Source organism: Aedes aegypti, chromosome 1 (genome assembly GCF_002204515.2).
Source record: "Aedes aegypti strain LVP_AGWG chromosome 1, AaegL5.0 Primary Assembly, whole genome shotgun sequence".
Lineage (NCBI taxonomy): Eukaryota > Metazoa > Arthropoda > Insecta > Diptera > Culicidae > Aedes > Aedes aegypti.
The window spans coordinates 295,427,201-295,445,712 of NC_035107.1; the positions used below are offsets into that span (position 1 = coordinate 295,427,201).

The 18,512-nt window shown below is 40.2% G+C and overlaps 2 protein-coding genes across 2 annotated transcripts; both read right to left on the reverse strand.

The window, feature by feature from the left end:
- Positions 1–5,250: 5,250 nt before the first annotated feature.
- On the reverse strand, positions 5,251–7,430 carry LOC5565934. The gene is made up of 4 exons (XM_021838220.1): positions 7,245–7,430; positions 6,026–7,180; positions 5,598–5,966; positions 5,251–5,539 (listed from the first exon to the last, which is right to left on the reverse strand). The coding sequence occupies exons 1-4, from the start codon at positions 7,269–7,271 to the stop codon at positions 5,438–5,440; spliced, it is 1,653 nt and encodes a 550-aa protein (XP_021693912.1). The 5' UTR covers positions 7,272–7,430; the 3' UTR covers positions 5,251–5,437.
- Positions 7,431–12,073: 4,643 nt separating this feature from the next.
- LOC5565939 (zinc finger protein 260) lies at positions 12,074–14,623 on the reverse strand. The gene is made up of 3 exons (XM_021838222.1): positions 13,263–14,623; positions 13,039–13,206; positions 12,074–12,772 (listed from the first exon to the last, which is right to left on the reverse strand). Exons 1-3 carry the CDS (start codon positions 14,295–14,297, stop codon positions 12,119–12,121), a joined length of 1,857 nt encoding a protein of 618 aa, XP_021693914.1. The 5' UTR covers positions 14,298–14,623; the 3' UTR covers positions 12,074–12,118.
- Positions 14,624–18,512: the final 3,889 nt, after the last annotated feature.

Genomic DNA, 18,512 nt, shown 5'->3' on the forward strand with positions numbered 1-18,512 from the left:
ATTATTCGCATTTCAGTTCTGAATACTTGAACATCATCAGCACTATATTTTCTTGGTTTGCTGGTTACCTGTATATCATCTTTGTCATCATGATTTTCACTTTCTATTATCCAATGTTCTGTTAGTAGTCGTTGTCGCGTATTACGATATCACTCGAGATGTATTATGTACAGTGGTTGAATTCTAAGATAATTGAGGATATATCACTTATTGCTCGCTGTAACAATCATGATCCGCAACACACCATGAGAGTCTGTATATCATTTTCTGCTACAGCTCTGGTTTGATCGGGGGCTGTTTTGCTGGACAGTGCTTCGGAGAGCCAAAGCAAGACAGTTTGTTCTCGGGACGCCGGGGTTTTTTTTTCGTTTTCGCGCGTTTTGCTGGGCAGTGCTTCGGAGAACCCAAACAAGACAGTTTGTTCTCGGGACGCCGGGTTTTTTTTCGTTTTCGCGCGTTTTGCTGGACAGTGCTTCGGAAAGCCCAAGCAAGACAGTTTGTTTTCGGGACGCCGTTAGTTTGTGTTTCGTTTTGCGTGTTTGCGGGACGCCGGGATTTTGTGTTTCGTTCTCACGCGTTTTGCTGGGCAGTGCTTCGAAAAGCCCAAGCAAGACAGTTTGTTCTCGGGACGCCGGGAGTTTGTTTTTCATTTTTGCGCGTTTTGCTGGGCAGTGCTTCGGAGAGCCCAAACAAGACAGTTTGTTCTCGGGACGCCGGGTTTTTTTTCGTTTTCGCGCGTTTTGCTGGACAGTGCTTCGGAAAGCCCAAGCAAGACAGTTTGTTTTCGGGACGCCGTTAGTTTGTGTTTCGTTTTGCGTGTTTGCGGGACGCCGGGATTTTGTGTTTCGTTCTCACGCGTTTTGCTGGGCAGTGCTTCGAAAAGCCCAAGCAAGACAGTTTGTTTTCGAGACGCCAAGTAGTTTTACGGTTCGCGTTGTGTGAGTGCGAAAAGATATCCGTGTTTAGTCGAGGATGGATTACCAACTGGTGAGCTCGTTTCATGCTTATAATGACACATTTTTTCATGGCAGCGTTATTTTCATGTATTACTCAAACAAACTTTGTTTGGTTCGTCACTAAAAGTGTCGGCATTATGCCTGTTTTACATAATTTCTATATACATATATTTTCTCTCTTTAAAATTACTAAAAACCAGAGGCGTCGCGTCCACATGTGCAACATGTGCACTGCACAGGTGGCAAATCGTTCATCATAACAACCTACAATTTCTACTATTATTGAAGTACGGTTCTTCAATTCTCTCAATAAAATTTGGCCTATTTCAATTATCTTTATCATTGATCATCGCAATTTACACCTTTCAAAATATTTGTTGTTATATTTTTGGTATTCAAATTAAATGCAAAAGCTGTTTGGTGCGGCGCGAGATCTGTGCCCTAATTTTCCCTACGCGCTCAGTGCGATGCATGCTACGCAACACTTTGTTCCACGCTACACGTTGCTGCTGTGACTATGAAATCCAACCTGTGCACTCTCATCGGGAGACGCGTTGCCTTTCGTCGTACACACAATTCTGTATATGTGGTAGAATGTTTTTTGCACTACAAATGCCAGTGTGTAAGTAGCCAAAGCGTCGACTCTGGCCGGTGCACAGTCTTGCCACATCAATCTGTGCGAGCGTGCGGTGGGAAGACAAGAGACAAATCAATCCACGAGAGAGATCCATTTTGCTTGCTCTCTTTTTTCCTTCGCTCTTTCAACATCACCACGCTTGTGGTGTGGAGTACTGGCGTGATTTTTTAGACGGCTGACGGTAAGAAGTTTCTGTAAGTTTGAGACCCAGGGCCCGCGCGTATTTTTGTACAATACTGGTTAAGAACCTCGCTTCCAGCATACAGTATTAGCGCGGTGGTACTTGTGATGGTCAATCGGAAGACAATCAGAAAATGAATTCAAAAGCGGTCGTGCCCTCCGTACCGTCATCGTCAGTATAACGCTAGTGGTGTGGTTTAAAAGCGAGCAATTTTCTTGATGCGTGCACCAAGTACACGAAGCGAACGATCTTGTATTAATTCTATGTAAAAATATGTGGGTTATGATCACTAACTCTATATTGCAATATTAGTTAGGATCCAGTGCTTTATAAATCGAAACTGATGACCCGCATAATTTGAATTATTTTCATATGTAATTTTACAATTTCCCCATAGTGATGACTAATCGTTAGAAATGAAAAAGTGAGTAAATAAAACTAAACAACCCGATTAGCATCTGCAATCATGTATGTTTTTAATCAACTGAAAGACTAAAAACAAATATATTTGAAAACGAAGGTTAGTAAAGATTGATTATACATTTTATTACCTTAGAAAAAAATGGTTTGAATCCACGGTGTACCTAATAATTACATATATAAAATGACACTTATGTTGTTTTCGTTTTTAGGAACTGGTTCGGTTATCAGCACATAAATAATCCAACGTCAAGCAAATTGTAGTTCGGCCGAACTTGAATCGGGTTGGGGTTGAAACTGTGGTTCAGAACAGGTTGCGTCAGTTCCAACCTAGGTTTAAAAACGAATTCAACATAAATTAGAAGTGCACAGGTTGATAATAAGGCCACGCGACGCCTCTGCTAAAAACATCTTTTGAATGGTTCGACATTATGGATGCTGACGTATTCTTTAAAACTCCTACCAACAACTTTACATCTCGAGATAAAAATGTACAGCGTTACTCTTCTGTAATTTTCAAACAAACTATGTATGGTTCGTCACTACAAGTGTCGGCATCATTCCTGTTTCATATTATTTTTAATATATACATATATTTTTTCCTTTTCGCCATTACTAAAAACATCTTTTGAATGGTTCGACATGACGGATGTTGACGTATTTTTTAAATCTTCTACCAAAAACTTCTCGAGACAAAATGCAAAACTAGCTTTAAGTTTAAGTCGTATTTTCCCTCCTTATCCATGGATCGCATCACTGACCAATGCACAGTGGTCCAGATAGCAAGTTTAGGCGGACATGAACTTTTCTACGTCATTTTGTGGTTTTAGAGTATAGGTTGCTTCCCAGAAGTTTCAGGGATTTTTTCTCTGCACTAATCGCAATAGTGTTCTATACGCCAACTTTTTTATGTTAATAGATAGCAAGTTGGTATATTCAGCAAAGTTGTAGCATATTTCAATACAAAAAACTTTGTAGAACAAACTTTTTCTCTATATCTTATACTTTCTGAGATAATTGACTTTTCATATAAAAAAATGAAGAAAATCATTTTTCCACTCATATGTCATTTATTTCCAAATTTAAGCAGCCTACTATGTTCTACAAAGTTTTTGGTACTGGTATATTCTACAACTTTGGTGAATATACCACAGTTGTGTTTCTTCTGGTTTTCTTATTGTAGAAGATATTAATTTAAAATCATACCGTATTGCAGGCCAAATAACTCGCAAAGATGCACTTGAAAATGAACCTACCTGTCACAACGTGGCTCTACACCCCTTAAAGAGTATTTGAGTGAAATTTGGTGAATATATTATGTTTATATATATTTTTAAGACTATTTTCAATGACGGGTGATTTGCAATTAAAACACATTAATTATAGTAATATTTTTAAAAAAAAACACACAAAAGTCATGGCCGCCGCGATTCAACATGAAATAATCAACACCTGTTTGATTTTGTAGAGTGTACTATATTTGTTAAAAAGCATAACTTTCAAAACTTTTTCAATAATTCTTGCGCTTCTTCGTGCAATTCCGAATGCTTCTGTGCGATTCGACGATTTGTCAGTGAGATCACTGGATCTAATGTGAGTAGCAATCGCAATTGTATTTTTTTGACATGGTTACTATGACTGATTTCAATACGACTTTAACTACTGTAATAATTACTGCTATACATAAATCAAAGACCCAAGATAAATAAATTGAATGCCTCTCAACTCTTGCAACATATTACCATTTATGACTTTTAATACGGCATGATTTTAAATTAAAATCTTCTTTGGGACGTTACGTCAGGATGAAGAAGAAGAAGACAATAAGAAAACGAGAAGGAATACAACTGTGGTATATTCACCAAAGTTGTAGAATATAGCAGTACCAAAAACTTTGTAGAACATAGTAGGCTGCTAAAATTTGTAAATAAATGACTTATGAGTGAAAAAATGATTTTCTTCATTTTTTCATATATAAAGTCAATTAACTCAGAAAGTATAAGATATAGAGAAAAAGTTTGTTCTACAAAGTTTTTTGTATTAAAATATGCTACAACTTTGCTGAACATACCAACTTGCTATCTATTAACATAAAAAAGTTGGCGTATAGGACACTATTGCGATTATTGCAGAGAAAAAATCCCTTTCGTACGAATTGTAGTACAACTAATTTCGAGACACTTCTGGGAAGCAACCTATACTCTAAAAACACAAAATGACGTCGAAAAGTTCATGTCCGCCTAAACTGGCTATCTGGACCATTGTGCAATGGTGACTCCCAGATCTTTTCCTCCCGCACTAATAAACACCCTTTCCGTGGTGATTGTGGAGATGCAGAGGTATTCTCGGTCTCTAGAAGCAACAATCATTACACCCTAACATTCCTTTCCCATCCCAACTGACTGTAAGGACTTGGCAGGCGCCGTTGTTGATCAATAATATTAGATCTGCTAAAAATGTACTTCGAGAATAAGCGGAAACTCCCATTCCTTATTCATTTGGATCGTAGTGCAATTCTTACCAGGTCCGATCAATCACGGAGTAGCAACCATTGACATGTACAGTCAGTCTATGCTATGCTATGCTAATGGTAAATAAGTGAGAAAAACGAGTTTTATAATCGCTCTCTCGTTGTAGTTCTCGTTCGCTACTATTATTTATCGAGCGTGTTACAAATTGCGAAACATTGTCGATCATGGACCGATACCGCGGTATACCGATGGAATGTTTTTCTTCGCTTGCTTTAATCATGCTTCGAAATCGAATGCGAACTAGGGGAAGTGTACCAGTTATGGCCATAGTGGTTCCCTATTTGGTTATATGTGACATTTTGAAAACTTTCACATTTTAAATCTTTTTGAATACTTGAACATCAAGCTATATCTAAAATCTAACAACTACGACACACAAAAAATTTCAAAATTTGAAGGCATTGAAGTAATCACGTATGGCGAAATAGGGAACCACTATGTCCATAACCAGTACACTTACCCTAATTCTGCAATACCTGATAATGTATGATAATCATTTTTCTATTGAAATGAATTCAGCTCAAACGATTTTTAAAGCATGTCAATACTTCATATGAATAGTTTATTATTGGATTAAAAGCTACAGAGATCAACAATCGAATATATTACTAAAATATAAGTTATATGCATACAAAGCCATACTGCAATGTCACAAAAATACCTTGCGATATCTTCGACAGACCAACGATTTGAAATCTCCCACATATGTAGTTCAACTGTAAACCAAGTTTCGCAACGTCTTCAGCGAACTCAGCTTCTCGATGGCTTCCGCCTTGTCCATCGTTATGCCAATACAGTACGAGAATGTTAGTTCCTGAAATTAAACGTGGATTGTTTGATGCTTCTTGTCAGATTTTAAGTAGGATCATTACCCTCAGATTTCTACAGTTGTTCAAAATAATCTCCACACTCTCGTTGGTCAACCCCTTCAGATTCACCAAGTACAGTCGCCGAAGTCGCGTCAACTTCCTCGTTATAACATCCATGCAATCGTCGTTGAAACCGATCTTGTTGTACTCCAAGTGCAGAGTTTCAATCAGCGGACAGCTGCGTACCAAAAACGAGATGCCCTTGAATGTGACCCGCGGACAGTGCGTCAGATGTAGCTCCCGCAATTCCGGCAGTGCCATCGTCATCAGCGATGCATCCGACATGTCCCGGCAGCAGTACTTGAGCATCCGCAAGCCTTCGATCGTGTCGAAGCGTTGAACGCTATCGTTCAGAATTTCCCGTTCTTTGAGCTGCAAATTAGTTCTGAATTGAGATCAGGCCTAAACCGTGACTTCGTACCAATACTCACCACATAGTTCTCCAGGTCCAAACGCTCCACGCGTTGAACCTTATCCATCAACGTCTGCACCACGATGATGTCCCGCATGAGCGTATCGTCGTCAACGTCTTCCAAGTAGAAGCTTCTGGCGTTGGGGAACGAGCAGAAAACGGCCGGCGAGATCAGCGGAAACGTTACGGAAAGAGCAAAATCGACGACGCTCTCGATGCAAGCAGATTCGTCCCAAGCCCGGACGTCGTACAGCGACATGGTCAGCTTGCGGAGGTGCCTCAACTCGGCGAACGCCTTACAGTCGTGGATACTCTCGGCGATCAGCTCCAGTTCCTGCAGCTGCGGTAGCATCTTCGGAATTTGCGAAACGGCCCGAAGGGACAGCTCGGACCCGATTCGGAGGACGCGCAACGTCTGGGACTGTGCGTCGAATAGCTGGATGAGGGCGTCGGTGAAGTCGTCTTCGTTGCCGCCGCTTTTGATGTTGAGTTTGCACAATTTGAGATCGGGAAGGGAGTTAAGGTATTGGAGGAAGGGTTTCATTTCTTCCACTCGGACGGTGAGCTCCCGTAAGGATGATGAATGCTGCTGCAGAATAGGCTTCAAGTGGCGAAGGTCTGCTTCGAAGCGCTCGAAGCAGATGGAAGCGAGAGGAGTGGAGGACAGGAGGGAAGTGTTATGAAGAATGAAGTAGTTGGGATGGAAGAGCTTTAGGGTTTTCAGATTTTTGAAGGAAGAAAGATAGAGTTCGGGATTTTGCGGACGGGGACCGTAAAGTTCATCGGATTCGGTCGTCAAGCAAAGTTCTTCCAGGTTCGACAGATAGGGAAAGACTTTGAGAATCGCTTCAGAGAGTTGAACGAATTGTAGATGAAGGGATTTCAAATTGCTTCCACAATGCATGAAGAAATCGATGAACTCAGGCGATTGGACCAATTCTTCGTTTGGGATTGTGATTTTATAGTGCGACTTCGCGAAAGGATTCATCATCTGGGATGATAGTAATGAGGGCATCGGGATCAGTTCATGGGTTACGGGATAAACTGGTTTTAGGTGAATTGTCACATATTTCGGAATTATGACAGAGAGAATGATGTCTTTCCAGGCCAGGCAAACCAAGGCAGCGTTTTCCAGGTCATCTACCGGCAGATGGCGGAAGATCTTTTCTAGTAACTGAAAGTGACAAAGTAGGCCTTGATTCTGCTGTTCTTGGGAGAAGGTTGCTACGATCAATTACCTCGTTCGGAAGATTCTCAATTTCCATGCTCGCTGAGATCAGTTTAACTGAACTTCACCAAATTTTCACCGTTATTTGATCAATAATTCCATCAGAAAAGTTAAAAATAGCGAACATATGTAATGTTGCAGTTTTCTCGTGGTTGTTCAGATGCATGGCAAAATATTCATTCAACAAGTGGTTGCTGTCCGCGAACGTACAGCAACAGTTCGATTTTAGACAAGTGTGGAATAACTTTCAAAAAGGAATCATCATTGCGACAAACACTAGGATAAAACAGCACCTTAAAATTAAACAAAAATTCTTGCGTTTCTGTCTAAGAAACAATTACACATGGTTGAAAAAATCCGATATGGGGATTTTTTTTTATTATCGTACAAATTGGGCCGAAGGGTCTCAGATTTTCATGAAACTTTTTCCATAGGCAGGGCTCATGGATATATGAATAAAAAAAATTTGAGAAAAATTCAGGGTCGCCTATTTTTCCGGAAAACTCAGGTGGAAATTTTTTGTTTTCCCTTGACACTACTTACTTTGAAAAATCATAACTCAAGAACGAAGCATCGTAGAAACAAAGTTTTTATATGAAAATTTAAGCAAATTTTCTCAAAAATCAAAAAAAAAATATGAACTGGAAAGAGTTTTCCACAAAATTTTCCACCGTTGGGAAAATTCGTAAAGAAAAGCCGAAAAAACTATGCCCGAACTCGTGGAAAATTTTCAAAAAAATATTTTCGAGAAGGTAATTTTATAAGCTTTAATCACTGAAATTTTTGGAATGCACTTTTTTTTCGTTTTTGAGTTATGGCCAATTTTGTGAAAAATGTCCAGATGTGCCATATAAGACTTTTCTTTGAAAAATCATAACTCAAGAACGAAACATTGCACAAACAAAGTTTTTATATTAAAATTTAACCAAATTTTCTCAAAAATCCAAAAAAAATATGAACTGGAAAAAGTTTTCCACAAAATTTTCCACCGTTGGAAAAATTCGTAAAGAAAAGCCGGAAAAACTATGCCCGAACTCGTGGAAAATTTGCAAAAAAATATTTTCGAGAAGGTAATTTTATAAGCTTTAATCACTGAAATTTTTGGAATGCACTTTTTTTCCATTTTTTAGTTATGGCCAATTTTGTGAAAAATGTCCAGATGTGCCATATAAGACTTTTCTTTGAAAAATCATAACTCAAGAACGAAACATTGTAGAAACAAAGTTTTTATATGAAAATTTAAGCAAATTTTCTCAGAAATCCAAAAAAAAATATGAACTGGAAAAAGTTTTCCACAAAATTTTCCACCGTTGGGGAAATTCATAAATAAAAGCTGAAAAATCTATGCCCGAACTAGCGGAAATTTTTTATTAAAATATTTTTGAGAAGGAAACTTTATAAACTTCAATTCTAAAAACTTTTAGGATGTACTTTTTTTGTTCTTGAGTTATGGTCAATTTTGTAAAAAATGCAAAGATTTGCCATACATGCCTTTTCGTTTAAAAATCATGACTCAAGACTCATCATGACTTGTCGAACCGGTAATGGAACACTTCACGCAAATTTTCATCTTTTCCGTAATCCACCGAACTCCTTCCGAATGAAGCTTACTGATGAGGCCTTGGCTGATCGATCGTAGATTTGTCCTTACTGATTTGTGGCCGTCCAGTCCGAAGGGGTTACAGCATCAGGGTGGCCACCAAATTTCGATCTTGAAATTCCCGCTTTTTCCCGGTTTTCCCGGTAAATTTTACATAATTTTCCCGGTTTTTAATCCAAAGACTTTAATTGACGTTTTCTATATCAAAAATCGTTTCTATGAATAGCATAGCAACATTTATTTTTGAGATCGGTTTAAAATTGTTTAGTTGTTTTTTCATAGTAATTTGAATGTTTATCAATAGTTTCACTATTGGAACAATAAGTTGACTATTAGGTTGTTCTAATCTATATAGAATCTTATGATGGAATAGTATGGTATTCATCTGAATCGATTTGTCTCGCGTTCGTCGAAAATAAATGGAGCTCATGACCTATCTATCATGGGAGAGAGATGGTTAATTGTGATAATAAAACAGATCCTACTCTATACACGACAGGAGTTTAAATTGAATGCAATTTGAACCATATTTACCAACAATATGCCCTTTAAGCCAACCTTCGAATTTTCAAGATTGGTTGCATTCTGGTGATGATAAAACGATCAAAATTTCAGCGCAGAGCTCTGTTTGGTTCTCTAGACTCGTGCTCTTGAAATTTCTAGGTTTGGCTTTGGTTTATGTGCATCTTTATGCTGAACTTCAGATAATTTGGCCGACAGAAGCCCAGGTGCCTAAGTAAATAATCAAGATGCCCTAGTACTTCTTTACCGTAATTGAAATTATTTCAATGTTTAATCCTTTGAATTGTCTTCATAAAAATAAAGAGTTCTCTGAAGCAAATAAGTTCAAGGCACGGATGAAATAAGGCCACACATGTTGAAGCACTTACTTAGTGCTCACTCATAATTTAAATAACACCGAAGATTATCATTATTGACATCCACCACCCCTTTCGTAATGCTTTTTTATGGATATTGTACTTTTACTCTATTTATATGAGCTACAATAGATTGATCGTTATTAAAATCGTAAATGAGCCTTTATTCAAAACTTTGTCGATTAGGTAAGGGGCGATCCATTAATTACGTAAGACAATTTTCGGGGTTTTTTTAAACCCCCCTCCCCCCCTTGGTAAGATATTTTGTATAAAAATTAAAAATAAATTGTATGGCGCGTAAGAAATCTCAAACCCCCCTCCCCCCATAAACCCTTACATAATTAATGGACAGCCCCTAACTAGTGACATATTAAAAGCTTTCATAAATAAAAGTTTTTTTTTAAGATAAGTTGTGATATTCAGCAATTACAGAAGAGTGCTAAACCAATCTGCAATAAGTAATTAAACTTTAATTCAAAACGTCGAATAAGAGTTAGAGAAAAGTTCAAAAATATTAGCCCTGACTGTGCGAGAACAAAAATTAAAAAAAATCGTAAGATTGCTAAGAAAAAAGTGAAACATTATTATGAAATATGGTGTAGCATAGTAGAAATTAAATCATAAATGTTTCAAAGATATTTGTTCGAAATTACGGATGCCTCATGGCATAAAACATAACTACGTTCTACAACTTGTAACAAAATTAGTTAGATTGGATTGTAGATTACAGCTTAAATATGTTCGTTCAAATCGATTTTCCAGGTAATCTGCTCAAATTCCCGGTTTTTCCCGTCTTTTTCCCGGTGGATTCAAATTCCCGTCTTTTTCCCGCTTTTCCCGTTTTTCCCGGTTCGGTGGCCACCCTGCAGCATAAAGAATTGTATTCGTAATATTGAACTTTGTCCATTTCAACAGCTTCGGGAAAACATTTTTCACTTTCCAAAAAAATATAACGAGGAATATACAGCTGATAGACAACACTTGCACTTTCTCACTGCTCTTTGTTAGTTTTTGGTAAACTTATGATTCTCAAGCCGCTTTAAACTTGAATTGGTAAATACCTATTTGTCATATTGTCTACCCATTTATTTAACTGTCAATTTTGTAGTTACCTAACAGGAAAAAATTGCCTTTGTTTCTATGTAGTTTCGTTCTTAAGAAATTTTGTTTATGAACTTATAAATTTGTAAATATATGGTTCAAACAGCTCATCCTAGCAATATTTGATCATGATTTAGGAACGAAAAATGAGCGTATTGAAAAATATTGTAGGATTGGATCTTATTGATCGCTCTTTTCAAATATACTTTGTTTGAAAGCTGGAATAGCTAATCGGGTTTTCATTATTTGTTTTCATAAACAGTGAAAAATGTCCTGGGAAACTGATTCCATTTCAAAAATTTCATATTTTTGAGATAATTTGAATCCGGTTCGACAAGTCATGATGAGTCTTGAGTCATGATTTTTAAACGAAAAGGCATGTATGGCAAATCTTTGCATTTTTTACAAAATTGACCATAGATCAGGAACTAATGAAAAGTACATCCTAAAAGTTACCAGAATTGAAGTTTATAAAGTTTCCTTCTTCAAAATATTTTATTAAAAAATTTCCACGAGTTCGGGCATAGATTTTCCAGCTTTTCTTTATGAATTTCCCCAACGGTGGAAAATTTTGTGGAAAACTTTTTCCAGTTCATTTTTTTTTTTTTTTGATTTCTGAGAAAATTTGCTTAAATTTTTATATAAAAACTTTGTTTATACAATGTTTCGTTCTTGAGTTATGATTTTTCAAAGAAAAGTCTTATATAGCACATCTGGACATTTTTCACAAAATTGGCCATAACTCAAAAACGAAAAAAAGTGCATTCCAAAAATTTCAGTGATTAAAGCTTATAAAATTACCTTCTCGAAAATATTTTTTTGAAAATTTTGCACGAGTTCGGGCATAGTTTTTCCGGCTTTTCTTTACGAATTTTCCCAACGGTGGAAAATTTTGTGGAAAACTCTTTCCAGTTCATATTTTTTTTTGGATTTTTGAGAAAATTTGCTTAAATTTTCATATAAAAACTTTGTTTCTACGATGCTTCGTTCTTGAGTTATGATTTTTCAAAGTAAGTAGTGTCAAGGGAAAACAAAAAATTTCCACCTGAATTTTCCGGAAAAATAGGCGACCCTGAATTTTTCTCAATTTTTTTTTTTATTCATATATCCATGAGGCCTGCCTATGGAAAAAGTTTAATGAAAATCTGAGACCCTTCGGCCCAAACCCGTACGGTAATAAAAAAAATCCCCATATGCGACATAAAATCGAAGATTTCATGTTCTGAAGCATGCGCAAAAGACATTGGAATGAAACACAGATTCCGTGCTAGAATACTCGATATATTTTATTTTGGTAATAGGAAACTAATTGAAATGCAGATCCGGAACCAGATCCGGCGGGATTTCGTCGAATCCCAGGGTCATCGACTTTTCAGCGACTTCTCCATTGAATTGACCATCGGTAGCCAATACAGTCGCATCTTCCTTCTTTGGCACTACGTCGACCTCCTTGTGGTGGATCGTACGCATATGGGTAACAAAACGGGCCCTGAATTTGAACACCCGATCACACTCGCTGCAGTTGAACTCTCGCTGCGACGACTCGGGTGGTTTCTTGTTGTGAACCTGCCTCCAGTGGGTGTTTAGGACGCCCTGAGTTGGGAAACATTTGTCACAATCAACGCACTTGAAGTCTCTCTCTTTGCGATGCGACAGCAGATGGGTTTTCAGGGTACTCTTCTGCGTGAATCGGCGATCGCACTCGTTACAGATGAAAGGCTTTTCCTTCAGATGACTGTTCTGATGATTTCTGAGGTTGGAGTGCGTGGCGTACGACCGCGGGCAAAGGTCGCACTTGTAAGGCCGTTCCGCGGCATGCGTTGATAGGACATGCGTTTTCAGGGTTTGTGATTGGGCAAATCGCTTGCCACACTGATCACACGAATACGGCCGCTGATTGCTGTGCGTCCGGGAATGTACGTGCAAATTGCTGATGTTGGTGAAAGCTTTCAGGCAAACCTGGAAATAGTTTGAAAATAGATTGATGAACAGCGAAACTAGACTTTGCATATACGATGCGTGGGTTAGACAGATTAAAAAGAATGAACTGAAAAAAAATATTCCGCTCGAGATTTGAACTCGCAACTCTCAGTTAGTAGACGGGCGCATTATCAATTAGCCACGATAAGACTCATTCTTCAGATAAACCTGATGCCTTTCCCACCGCAACGCGTCCATTGTACATGCAAAGCCTAGCAAAAGCGCATTGTTTCCTATCAAATTACCTGACAAACGTAAGGTTTCTCATTGTTATGAACCCTTTCGTGCAGCTTCTTCGACGTCAGTTGGTTGAAAGTCTTCTCGCAATAGCTACATTTGTAAGGCTTCTCCATGGTGTGCGTTCGGAGATGAACCCTGTAGTTTCCCGAACTGGTATACTCGGCTCCACAGATCTAAAATTACATTCAGTACAATAATCTATCCCTTCAAATATATTTTTTCCGCTTACCTGACAAACAAACGGTTTTATATTGGAATGCAGTCGCTTGTGCGTATTCAAACTGGATGCTTGCGTGAAGCTTTTGAAGCACACATCGCATGCGAACGGTTTCTCGCCGGTATGGGTCCGCATGTGAACCTTCAAGTAGATTGCCTTCGTAAAAGTCTTCTCGCAAACCTCACAATCATGCTGCTTAGGTCCCGCCTCTTTACTTCGTTTCTTCTTCGATTTCTTCTCCTGCTGAACGGTCGCCTTGGCCTGTTCCATCAGGACAGTATCCTTCAGCTCCACAATCGACTCCAGTTGCCCGTTCGCCTCACCGTCATCGCGTTCCATGAAAGAGCTCAACGATTCCGTTTCCGCTTCATTCTCCAACTCTCCCTGATCGTCCACCGGCAAACTAGCTCCCGTCAGCGATGAACTCCCAGTACTACTGCTAGAGCTATAACTGTAGCTACTTCCGTCCGTATCGCTACAGCAGTCACTACTCTCGCTGCTATCGCCTTCTGCATCGTTCTCATCCTCCTCATCGTCTTCCACGTCGCTGACGATCTCGACGGAACTCTCATCATCGGAGCTACTTCGTCCATCCTTTCCTGCAGTCCTGTACACTGCAGCAGCCCCCGTAATGTTCAACTGGAAGCTGTTCGCCGTCACGATCGACGTTTCCGTCGACGAGTCTTCCTCGCGAAGTTGCGCAGCCGTCGCCAGCGACATCTGCGGTTGTTCCTGTAGTTGCCTCTGCATCACTTCGTTCATCATCGAACCGGATATGACCAGCTGAGTTGACGAAGTCACCGTAGTGGTCGTGATGGGGAATATCTGACTCTGCGATATCGGAAATCCTCCATTGGCCTTCCGTTTGCGCTTCATCACCTTGTTGTACTTGTTGATGCACTTCTGGCATATCGGCTCCACCCGGCCATTGATAGGGACTATCTTCAATTTGAAGACGGCCTCCAGAAGCCAGACGTTGGACTCATCGCACTCGATGAAGTCCATGCTCTTGTGGAGCAGCTGGCATAGCTTGCAGAAGTGCACCATCTTGCTACGCGATCAGTCTTTGATTTTGAACCTAGCTTAAGTCATGATTTGTAATATTCCTAGACGGCCATTCTACACTTTCTGTCACTCGCGTAGATCCAGTTTGCTTACGGAGCACCTTTAACTTAACATTAGTTGATTCTTAGTAGACCCTACTAACACTAAACACTAATATTACATCGTTTGACTAGTAATTTATTGATTGCAGTTCGATTTATGTAAATTTACTCAAATTTTAATAGATAAAATTTCAAACATTTTCCGACCGAAACGAGACTAAACCGATGCCGAAAAGCAGAATGTAAACAAGACGCCTTTTTACTGTCATCGATTTATATGTACATAAGGAGACAACAAATTCTCACGACAGAGTGTGAGAGAGATAAAATGCCGGGTAGCTAAAGGGCGCATGTAAACTTTCCAACACTGTTCTTGTTGGATAAGGGAAACGTCCCAAAGACGAAGGGAATCCAATTGGAACTATCAATGCGAATTGGATTTGGGACCGATTCCAAAGTCGGTTTCGTTTCAAATCCAATTCATATTGATCCGTTCCTGTATGAATTCATGTCTTACTGCTGCAGTGACTGTCCTTTTGTAATTATTAGCAAAGTTCTCCAATATATACCTTGAGTGTCAGAATGCTCTAGAAGAACTTAGCAAAATGCTCTGAAAAAGCTCTAAAAGAGCTTGCACTGAAATAGTTTCGCAACGTGCTCTGAGAAAGCTTCAAAGAAAGCTTTGTAGGATGGTCTGGAGAACTGCAGGAAGCTTCCCAGAGGTTTCTACAGGAAGCTTCCCAGAGGTTTCTGCAAGGATCTTCCCAGAGGCTTCTGCAAGGAGCTTCCCAGAGGCTTCTGCAAGGAGCTTCCCAGAGGCTTCTGCAAGGAGCTTCCCAGAGGCTTCTGCAACGAGCTTCCCAGAGGCTTCTGCAACGAGCTTCCCAGAGGTTTCTGCAAGGAGCTTCCCAGAGGCTTCTGCAAGGAGCTTCCCAGAGGTTTCTGCAAGGAGCTTCCCAGAGGCTTCTGGAAGGAGCTTCCCAGAAGTTCACAGAAGCGTTTGCAGCGAGCTTCCCAGAAGCTTCTGCAGGGAGCTTTCCAGAAGCTTCTGCAGGGAGCTTCCCAGAAGCTTCTGCAAGGAGCTTCCCAGAAGCTTCTGCAAGGAGCATCCCAGAAGCTTCTGCAAGGAGCTTCCCAGATGCTTCTGCAAGGAGCTTCCCCAGAAGCTTCTGCAAGGTGCTTCCCCAGAAGCTTCTGCAAGGAGCTTCCCCAGATGCTTCTGCAAGGAGCTTCCCCAGAAGCTTCTGCAAGGAGCTTCCCAGATGCTTCTGCAAGGAGCTTCCCCAGAAGCTTCTGCAAGGTGCTTCCCCAGAAGCTTCTGCAAGGAGCTTCCCCAGAAGCTTCTGAAAGGTTCTCAAAGGAGCTTCCCCAGACACTTCTGAAAGGAGCTTCCCCAAAAGCTTCTGAAAGGAGCTTCCCCAGAAGCTACTCAAAGGAGCTTCCCCAGAAGCTTCTAAAAGAAGTTTCCTCAGAAGCTTCTGAAAGGAGCTTCCCCAGAAGCTTCTGAAAGGAGCTTCCCCAGAAGCTTCTGAAAGGAGCTTCCCCAGAAGCTTCTGAAAGGAGCTTCCCCAGAAGCTTCTGAAAGGAGCTTCCCCAGAAGCTTCTGAAAGGAGCTTCCCCAGAAGCTTCTGAAAGGAGTTTCCCCAGAAGCTTTTCCAAAAGTTGGTAAAAAGAGTTTCTTCAGAAGCTTTTTAAAAAAGTTTCCTCGGAGCTTCTTAAGAATGTTTCCTTAGAAGCTTCTTTGAAAACTTCCTCAGAAGCCTCTTAACAAAGCTTCCCCAGAAGTTTTTTTTTTCGAACAGCTTCCTTAGAAGCTTCTTTAAAAAGCTTCCTCTGAAGCGTTTTAAAAAATCTTCGTCAGCAGCTTCTGAAAGAAGTTTCTTCAGAAAATTCTAAAGGAGGTTTTCCAGAAGCTTCTGAAGGGAGCTTCCCACAAGCTTCTGAAAGTAGCTTCCCTAGAAGCTTCTAAGAGGAGCTTCCTCAGAAGCTTCTGAGAGGAGCTTTCCCAGTACTTCTGAAAGGTGCTTTCCCAGAAGCTTCTTAAATATGCTTCCCCAGAAGCTTCTGAAAGGAGCTTCCCCAGAAGTTTCTGAAAAAAGCTTCCCCAGAAGTTTTTGAACGAGTTTCCTCAGAAGCTTCTGAAAGGAGCTTCCCCAGAAGCTTATGAAAAGAATTTTCAGAGAAGCTTCTAGAAGAAGCTTTCTCAGCTGCTTTTTAAAGGGTTTTTTTCTCAGAATCCGCTGAAAAGAGTTTCTTCGGAATCTGCTGAAAGGAGCTTTCTCATAAGCTTCTGAAAAAAAGGTTCTCCAGAAGCTTCTGAAAGGTGCTTCCCCAGAAGCTTCTGCAAGGAGCTTCCCCAGAAGCTTCTGAAAGGTTCTCAAAGGAGCTTCCCCAGACACTTCTGAAAGGAGCTTCCCCAAAAGCTTCTGAAAGGAGCTTCCCCAGAAGCTACTCAAAGGAGCTTCCCCAGAAGCTTCTAAAAGAAGTTTCCTCAGAAGCTTCTGAAAGGAGCTTCCCCAGAAGCTTCTGAAAGGAGCTTCCCCAGAAGCTTCTGAAAGGAGCTTCCCCAGAAGCTTCTGAAAGGAGCTTCCCCAGAAGCTTCTGAAAGGAGCTTCCCCAGAAGCTTCTGAAAGGAGCTTCCCCAGAAGCTTCTGAAAGAAGCTTTCTCAGAAGCTTCTGAAAGGAGCTTCCCAAGAAGCTTCTGAAAGGTTCTCAAAGGAGCTTCCCCAGAAGCTTCTGATAGGAGCTTCCCCAGAAGCTTCTGAAAGGAGCTTCCCCAGAAGCTTCTGAAAGGAGCTTCCCCAGAAGCTTCTGAAAGGAGCTTCCCCAGAAGCTTCTGAAAGGAGTTTCCCCAGAAGCTTTTCCAAAAGTTGGTAAAAAGAGTTTCTTCAGAAGCTTTTTAAAAAAGTTTCCTCGGAGCTTCTTAAGAATGTTTCCTTAGAAGCTTCTTTGAAAACTTCCTCAGAAGCCTCTTAACAAAGCTTCCTCAGAAGTTTTTTTTTTCGAACAGCTTCCTTAGAAGCTTCTTTAAAAAGCTTCCTCTGAAGCGTTTTAAAAAATCTTCGTCAGCAGCTTCTGAAAGAAGTTTATTCAGAAAATTCTAAAGGAGGTTTTCCAGAAGCTTCTGAAGGGAGCTTCCCACAAGCTTCTGAAAGTAGCTTCCCTAGAAGCTTCTAAGAGGAGCTTCCTCAGAAGCTTCTGAGAGGAGCTTTCCCAGTACTTCTGAAAGGTGCTTTCCCAGAAGCTTCTGAAAGGAGTTTCCCCAGAAGCTTTTCCAAAAGTTGGTAAAAAGAGTTTCTTCAGAAGCTTTTTAAAAAAGTTTCCTCGGAGCTTCTTAAGAATGTTTCCTTAGAAGCTTCTTTGATAACTTCCTCAGAAGCCTCTTAACAAAGCTTCCTCAGAAGTTTTTTTTTTCGAACAGCTTCCTTAGAAGCTTCTTTAAAAAGCTTCCTCTGAAGCGTTTTAAAAAATCTTCGTCAGCAGCTTCTGAAAGAAGTTTCTTCAGAAAATTCTAAAGGAGGTTTTCCAGAAGCTTCTGAAGGGAGCTTCCCACAAGCTTCTGAAAGTAGCTTCCCTAGAAGCTTCTAAGAGGAGCTTCCTCAGAAGCTTCTGAGAGGAGCTTTCCCAGTACTTCTGAAAGGTGCTTTCCCAGAAGCTTCTTAAATATGCTTCCCCAGAAGCTTCTGAAAGGAGCTTCCCCAGAAGTTTCTGAAAAAAGCTTCCCCAGAAGTTTTTGAACGAGTTTCCTCAGAAGCTTCTGAAAGGAGCTTCCCCAGAAGCTTATGAAAAGAATTTTCAGAGAAGCTTCTAGAAGAAGCTTTCTCAGCTGCTTTTTAAAGGGTTTTTTTCTCAGAATCCGCTGAAAAGAGTTTCTTCGGAATCTGCTGAAAGGAGCTTTCTCATAAGCTTCTGAAAAAAAGGTTCTCCAGAAGCTTCTGAAAGGTGCTTCCCCAGAAGCTTCTGCAAGGAGCTTCCCCAGAAGCTTCTGAAAGGTTCTCAAAGGAGCTTCCCCAGACACTTCTGAAAGGAGCTTCCCCAAAAGCTTCTGAAAGGAGCTTCCCCAGAAGCTACTCAAAGGAGCTTCCCCAGAAGCTTCTAAAAGAAGTTTCCTCAGAAGCTTCTGAAAGGAGCTTCCCCAGAAGCTTCTGAAAGGAGC